Source organism: Benincasa hispida, chromosome 2, assembly GCF_009727055.1.
Source record: "Benincasa hispida cultivar B227 chromosome 2, ASM972705v1, whole genome shotgun sequence".
NCBI classification, from domain to species: Eukaryota; Viridiplantae; Streptophyta; class Magnoliopsida; order Cucurbitales; family Cucurbitaceae; genus Benincasa; species Benincasa hispida.
The window spans coordinates 22,283,817-22,292,301 of record NC_052350.1 but is presented as its reverse complement, the minus strand read 5'-3'; the positions used below and the strand labels follow the sequence as shown (position 1 = coordinate 22,292,301).

Here is an 8,485-nt window from a genome sequence, read left to right as displayed (position 1 = left end):
CAATACAGGGCTAGAGTAGGGGCTATGGCTCGGCCATATGATCCCTGCCTTCAGCATCTCCTCGACTAGTTTCCAGTCTCTTTTTTCTGGCTATGGTCATACTTGTAGGGCCTCACGTTGATGGGTTTTTGGCTTGCACATGTCAGTATATAGTGGTCTACAGCTCTTCTTGGGGGTAGGGTTGTAGGTGCTTCAAACATGACCTCGCTTTGTTCTAATAGGGCTTTGATCATGACTGGTAATTCTCCCCCCTTACTTCCTCCTCTTCTTCCCCATCATTTTCAAACTCAAAATTCTGGAATTCAATTAAAAATCCATGGTCCTTCGCTTGCCATGTTTTTGCCAAGGCTTTGAATGATACTTCTGACTTGGTCAATGATGGATCATCGCATAATATAACCTGTGAGTTACCTGCCAAAAAAGACATGGTTAGTGAAGGCCAATGTATTCCCATAAACCATGTTATACATAGCCATGGCATCCCTAACACCAGGTCCATTTGCCCAAGATCAATGGCAAGGAAGTCAGCCTTCACGGTTAGAGTGGGAAGATTCAGCTCCACAACTTTGCATAGTCCTTCCCCTTATATGGTCGTACTATTCCCAATCACCACATTGAAGTTCTTCTTGTCGACTGGGAGGTGCAGCTCTCTTACTATTTTCTAATGAACAAAGTTGTGGGTTGCTCCACAATCTATTAGCACGAGGACTTCTTTTCCCTTCAACTTCCCTTTTAGCTTCATCGTTCCTCAGTCGGACAGTCCAAACATGGACCTCAAAGTAATCTTTGCTTTCTCTTCGTCCTCTATGGCTTTCATTTCTTTCAACTATTCTCCTTCCTCTTCGTCCTCGATCGTTTCCTCTTCTTTGTTGGTAATGAACAGCATCAACTCACGGTTTTCCTTGACTTTGCATCTATGGTCGGGTGCGTACTTCATTGCATCTTAAACAAAGCCCCTTATCCAATCGGTCACGAAACTCACTGTCAGATAGGCGCTTCATGGGAGGATCTCTCTTCACGATGTTACCTTTCACTGGTAATGTGATGCATTTTGTCGCTTGAACATTCATCATTCTCTCGCTCTTTCTTTTAGAGGTTCTCCATTCTTTCATTTGGGCTTCTTTCTTGCCCGGCCCACCTACTGCCAAGTCCACTAGTGCTAGTTTTAGGGCCATGTTCCTATCACTCACCAACTGGGCTTCGTGCATACATTCCTTCAGGGTGGTTGGTTTTCGACTAATAACCTCTGCCCTTAGCGTAGGTTCCAGCTCATTTATGAAGGTATCTTTGAAAACATCTTCTATCAAGTCTGGAATGGGGGTCGAATACGTTACAAACTTCTTTACGTAATCTGCGTATAAGCCTTCTTGCCTTATCCTCAGCAACTCCGCACCCAAGCTTCCTTCTCTAGTCGGCCTGAAGTATTCGAACATCCTTCTCTTCAGCTCCTCTCATGTATTGATCGTCTTCCGATTGTGACTCCAACAAAACCAGTCAACCTCATCTGGTCCAAAGCTGATTACAACTACCTTCACCTTCTCCAGATCTAACAACTCATGAATCTCGAAGTAGTGTTCTGCTCTATACACCCAAGATCTCGAGTTTTCTCCAGCGAAAACGGGTATTTCCAGCCTCTTATATTTACTCTTATCCGATCCCTCCATCCCGGGGTTTGGTGATGAGTCAGCCTCTTCGATCTTGCCCTTGAGTTTCAACCGCCAACCATCGGTAGTCCCTGATTCCCCAACCTTCCGAGCTAAGTTGCTCTCCCTCATCTCCTCCGTGAGCTTTTCGATATTTTTGCATAATTCCAACATCTTCTTCACTTCTAAAATCTCCTTCTCGTTCTTCTCCATTCTTTCCTCTATTTGCTTTTGAGTCATAGCTCTAGTTCACCCCAAGTTGAAGTGGGCTCTGATACCACTTGTTAGGTTCTTCTTCCCTGCAACAAACAACCTAACAAATATATAAAAGAGAAAACAAGTAGAAAGCAAATGAATGAAAGAAAGATGATTTTATTTATGAACACTCTCCATGAAGCTTCCAACAGTCATCGAAAATAGAGAAATAAACACTCCCAAAATGTAACAACACTTCCTCTTAAAGAAACAAAATGATAGAGCAAAAATGGAAACAAAATGACCCAGCACATTAGAGAGAGCTGGGTGGTTCTCTCCTGCAAAAACCCTCTCAGCTTCTACCCAAAATACTCCCTACCATTCCTTCTCCCTCCTACCGTCCTTATATAATGGTTTTGTGGTCCCTAACTGACTGTCTCTCCCTTTGCCACCTTACCTGACTGGCCATTTCCCTTCCTATCCTTGCGTTTATAGGTGTAAATAATTTGAGGCTTTACAGACATCTGCCAAATCAATGAGGGCAAGCTCGACTCTTCCTATTCGCTCTCCTCAACCCGTTTAGCTAACCCCAAAGTGTATAGACCATCACAAAAGAAACACGCGGAAGGATGGTAATTAAGTTTTAAAGACTACTAAATTTTTTATTTAAGTTAAAGACATCTATTCTCTTTCCTTTCTGGTTGACTTACCATTGTGATTTTCTTTTGCTGCCTTGTTATCACAAACTACAATGCTCAAATGCATCTGAGATTTGTATAAAACCATTTGACTGCCACAAACAAAAACATGGCAAACAGGAAAAAAGAACACTCCCTTTCAACTTACTATTTTTTTGGGGGGATTTATATTTAAGATTTTACATGTTTTTTAGTATCTAATTCATTCTTACAAGATGCTGTCATAAAAGTAATGAAATAAAGTGATGTTATCTTCTGAAAGCCAAACTCTACTTAGCTACGGCTTCCTGTTCAAGCACAGGGACTTTTTTCCATGTCCCCTCTAGTCCATTTATCTGTAATGGTGGCAATGAAAATTCATTGACAGTCGAGCTTCCACTTCGAATTTCTTTCAGAACTCGCAACGCTGACAGCGTGCTCTTCATATACACGCTCTCCATGTGCTCAATCTCTGCTAGTTCCTTAGGCATTCCAAGAATCCCATCGTTGTTCGGGGTGGCTGTGGAAGATGCTCTAGGAGCACATCCCTCATTGCTGTCAGCTGCCTCGGCCAATGCAGGCTGTTCATTTGCAGGGAAGAGGCGGTCTAGCATTGCCTCACACTCTTTGACAAGCTTATAGAGTAGGTCTGTGGTGAAGAAGGGCTGTTGCAGTACCTTCTGTATAAAGGGTAGGCGAATAAGTGCACCTGTTCTTTTGTCATACTTCTTGAGGATTTTAGCAAGGCCTGTTGAAGATAAGATGAGAGGATGTAAATTAAAACAGGTAAATTAAATTAGCATAAAATCTTAGAAGTGGTGGGGCTAATTGAGCAGAAAGCAAAGGAGGCATTTGGTGCAGCTGATCATGACAGATATTAGATAATGTGCTAGCCCTACAGGACTAACCATAGACACACAGAGAAAGGTCCAAGGAATTGAAAGCCCAAAAGCAATTACCTTTATGAAAAGAATTAGGACCATACATCAAAAAGTGAGTATCCCAACACAAATATCTAGAAATTGAAACCATTTCTACAAGAGAAAATGCACCCATCTTTGTGTATCTCACTCAAATCACAAAAAACAAAAAAAGTCAATAATATTTTGAAGAAGTATGAAGAGATTGGCACATAGCAAACTATGGTGAGACGCACAAAGATGAATATAGCCGAAGATGCACTTAAGTATGTTTCTTCCAACAATGACATTAAAAGTTAAACTGGCCAAGACCCCTAAGGCCTAAGGGTGTCAGTAATAAGACTCGAAATGTTTGTAGATAATCTTGAGGATTGAGTTCAAGCATTTAAGTTGAAAACTTCACAACTCAATAACTTAAAATTCAGAGTTGTTGATCTAGTCCTAAGGTAGACAAGGCGTCCAGGAAAATAGTAAAGAGTGAACCATGAACAAAATGTAAGGGGAGCGAAATTAGAGTAAACAACAACATGAAGCAGAAATGGGGGAATCAAATCAACAATAGACAGCGAATAAAGCAAATAATTCCCGTGATATTTTCAACTATTTAAATATGTAGGCAACAGAGAAAAATATATTAGCTTTTGCATATGTCGTGACATCATTTAGACGTTAGAACAACCATAGAAACCATGTGGTTACCTGTATAGTTAAGAGCACTGTAATTCTCCAACAAAACCATCTCGCCATGAAAGTCAACAATCTCTTTACGAATTTGTATCAACTCTTCGTCAAAGTCTTTTGCTTTAGCTACACTATCTTGTAACTCCTGTTAAATTCCCCACCAAAAACCAAGACAACTTTGTCAATATTTCAATCGGCATACAATATTCAACCAAAATTTTCTCTGGTCCAACTCAAATTTCAAACAAACAAAATGGGCATCGCCAAAACGAATATAGTGTTACATTAGACAAAGTATCGTTGTATTTGGCACAGTTGAACAACTGTGACTTTCAGAGCTCGGATGACGTATAAAACTCAAGATCTAAAAACCAATAAAATATTATAAGCTGATGACTGTAAGCATAAAATATTGCCGCCAAACACACAAAAAGATAAAGATAAGCCGGCAGGCATGGTCATGTACAGCCCTAGACACTCGAGTAAGTGGCAAAGTTGTTGCAACGTGGGCCAAATTAACTCTCTATTCTCATTCCAAGAGTCAAAAGGAAGGAAAGCAGATTTGAGGAGACAAAAGAAAAGAACGGTGGGTTGTAAGTTATCTTTTCTTGTAAGTTAGATTTTGATAGCTAAAACAAAATAATTAACTACCCTCTTTCAAATGTTTACGGTGGGATGTCTTTTGACCTCGCAAAGCAAAAGCGACATCGTTTAGTTACGTTTAGTTTCAGTGGATTACTCTGTGATGTGAAATTATTAAACGCTTGAAGATACCTTCTACAGTGTTCCAGTTAGTCAATTAGTCGAAAGTAAAGTTCAATTCAATCAGTCTCTAACGAGATTCTAATCAAGAAAATGAAATCAGCAGATACCCAGAATGTAGATTAGAATACACAAAATCAAGTGCCTCAGTCGAAATTTTCAACAATGGACATATATATAAACGAAAAATACCTTCAATCTGATTATGTACTCCTCCTCCTTCTCGACGAAGAACGAATTGAATTTCTCGAGTTCCTTTTCTAAGAGAGTAATGAAATCAATGACTTCATTGGAGATGGAATCGGCGTCGGCGTCGAGCTTGGGCTTTTTGGATGGCCGGTTAATGTCGCCGGACTTAGGCTGTACAAGTTTGAGCTTCTTCTTAAGGTCCTTGTAGGAGAGGAATTTGTCCCGCCATTCCGGCAAGGTCTCTTCGATTTGGTTGCTGAGACTTTTCCCGAATTTCATGTGTGTAAAAATGGAAGAAAATCGGATAATGGGGAAGAAAATTGTGAAGGAAAGTGAGTGAAGTTAAAATTAGTGGGGAAAATGAAAGAGGGAAGACGAGGAAGACGAGGAAGACGGTAATATAAGCGGAAAGGGAGAATATTCGAAGGGGTAGTACGGGAATATCCGTTAAATATTTTTCTCAAAATTCAATTTTTAAGAGCATATCTCTGGGTTTATCCCCTTCGAGAAAAGACACAGACAGTGATAGAAGTTAATTTAATTATATTACTCTTCTTTTTTTCTAAATTGTATTTTGGGATTTTGGGATTTTTTAATTTTTTTTCTTTTCTTTTCTTTTTTTTCCTTTGTCAAAAAAAGATGTTAGATTTAAAAGTTTCATTTTTATCTTTAGATTTTAAAATTTGCTTGTTTAAACTTTGAAAATTAGCATAGTAATTCATGTGTAGTAATTATATAGGTGTACACGAATTGAGGTGGGATGGGTTGGATTGGGAGATTTTCTTGGACCAACCTATATTTTTTGGTTGGTCAGGGTTGGCTAACTGAGTGGCTTGAATAGGGTCTCCAACCCAACCTAATCCAACTCTAAAAATTCAGGCTGGGGTTGAGTTGGATTGTCGAGTTGAATAGAATAATTGAAACAAGCGAGCGAAATAGCTGAAGTAGACGAATGAAACAGCTAAAGCAAAAGACTGAAGGTAGATGGTGCAGCAGACATGAAATTGTACAAAATAGATAAAGTGAAGCAAAAAAACTAAAAGGTAGACAGAACTATCGAAACGCAGACGAAATCGAGAGAGAATACTAGAGACGAGAGGGATACAAAATTGGAACTTGAAAGAGGGAGAATTGGAGAGGTAAACAATGCGATGGACATGAAATCGAAGTCGAAGTTGAAGATTTAGAAGAGGGATGAGGAGACAAAAAAATTTGAAAGAAGGACAAGGACAAGGGAGAGGGACTGAGGATAGGAGAAACAGTCGCACCACACAAAAACTCTCATCCTATTTATTTATTTATTTATTTATTTATTTATTTATTTATACTAGTATTAATATTAATAATTCGGGTTGGGTTGGATCAATCCAAATTTATCAACAATATAACCCGAGACCCAACCTAACCTAGAAAAATATTAAAAAAAATTAACCCAACCCAACCCAACCCTTATAACTTCGATTGGGTAGTCCGGGTTATTCAGGTTGTCGAGTTATTTGAACACCCCTAAGCAATTAGAACAAGTATGTGATATTATTTACAATATATAGAAAATGAAGTATATTGTTAACACTAAATTTTATCTCAAAAGATACCATTAAGTTCATTCAAATAATTCATATTTCAGCACTAGCGATCACTCTATTGTATGTGACTAATGTGTATTCTTTGTATTGTTCTACGTCTTATCTTTTTTCCATTACAGTGTGTGTTTGTGCAACGACCATTAATTATCAGAAAAAGTGAAAAGTTGCATCAGACAACAATGTAACCTTTAAGGTAGGGACCGGAGAGGTTGTTTCAGCTAAAGCAATGGGAGATATGAAGTTATTTTTTTAAGATAGATTCATTTTGCTTGAAAATGTTTATTATGTTCCTGCCATCAGGAGTAACTTAATATCTATCTCTTGTTTTTCTAGAAGAAAAGTATAAAGTTTCTTTTGAAGTTAATGAAGTGTTCATTATTTCAAAGGGTATTAAAATATGTTCTATAAAACTAGAAAATAACTTATGTTAAAATCAATTAAGGCAAAAGTTTTTTTAAATATAGAGATGTTTAAAACAGTTGAAACTCAAAAAAAGAGGCAAAAAGTTTCTCCTAATGCCAATCTTTGATACTTAAGACCACATAAATCTCAATAAGATTGAGAGATTGGTTAAGACTGGACTCCTAAATCGAAGACAACTCTTTACCTCCATGTGAATCTTATCTTGAGGGTAAGATGACCAAAAGATATTTTACGGGAAAAGGTCTTAAAGTCAAAGAAACCTTAGTGTTTGTGCATTCAGACCTTGTGGTCCGATGAATGTCAAGACACAAGGTAGGTATGAATATTTCATCATTTTTATTGATGATTATTCTAGATATGGCTATATTTACCCAATACATCATAAGTCTGAAACCCTTGAAAAGCTCAAAGAGTATAAGGCAGAGGTTGAAAACCAATTAGGTAAAAGGATTAAAATGCTTCAATCAGATCGAGGTGGGGAGTATGTGGACTTGAAATTCCAGGACTTTTTTGTAGAACAAAAAATTCAGTCTCAGCTCACAGCACCGAGTACACCTCAAACAAAATGGTGTAGTGGAAAGGAGAAATAGAACCCTATTGGACATGGTTCGTTTGATGATAAGTTACATTCAGTTATCTAATTCATTTTAGGGACATGTAGTAGAGACTGCAGTATATATTTTAAACATGGTTCCCTCAAAAAGTGTTTTCAAAACACCGTACGAGTTATGGAGAAGGCGTAAAGGTGGTTTATGTCACTTCAAGGATTGGGGATGCCAGACACATGTATTGGTGCAGAACCTGAAAAAACTGGAATGATGTTTAAAAGTACGGCTATTTGTAGGATACCCAAAAGAAACAAAGGGTGGTGTATTTCATAATCCTCAAGATGATAAAGTTTTTGTATCGATAAACACTACTTTCTTGGAGGACCACATAAAGAATCATCAACCTCGTAGTAAACTAGTATTAAATGAAATGTCCAAGAAAATTATAGATAGATAAACAAGGGTTGTTGATCAAGTTGGTCCATCAACAAGAGTTATTGATGAAATTAGTACGTCTGATGAGTCACGTCCTTCTCAAGAGTTGAAAGTGCTTCGACGTAGTGGGAGAGTTGTTCAACAGCCTAACAGTTACATGGGTTTGATAGAAACTCAGGTCATCATACCTGATGATGGCTTAGATGATTCATTGACATTCGAATAGGCAATGGAAGATATGGATCAAGACTAGTGGATAAAAGTCATGAACCTCGAAATGGAGTCTATGTACTTCAATTTTGTCTGGAAACTTATAGATAAACCAGATAGGGTAAACCTACTGGTTGTAAATGGATCTACAAGAGGAAATGAGACCAAGCCGATAAGGTACAGACCTACAAGTCTAGACTTGTAGCAAAAGAGTTT

The 8,485-nt window shown here is 38.2% G+C and overlaps 1 protein-coding gene across 1 annotated transcript; it reads right to left on the bottom strand.

Moving 5' to 3' along the window:
* Positions 1–2,590: 2,590 nt before the first annotated feature.
* Positions 2,591–5,490, bottom strand: LOC120071586 (SPX domain-containing protein 1-like). The gene is made up of 3 exons (XM_039023932.1): positions 5,071–5,490; positions 4,135–4,261; positions 2,591–3,263 (listed from the first exon to the last, which is right to left on the bottom strand). The coding sequence occupies exons 1-3, from the start codon at positions 5,344–5,346 to the stop codon at positions 2,806–2,808; spliced, it is 861 nt and encodes a 286-aa protein (XP_038879860.1). The 5' UTR covers positions 5,347–5,490; the 3' UTR covers positions 2,591–2,805.
* Between the last annotated feature and the right edge of the window lie 2,995 nt (positions 5,491–8,485).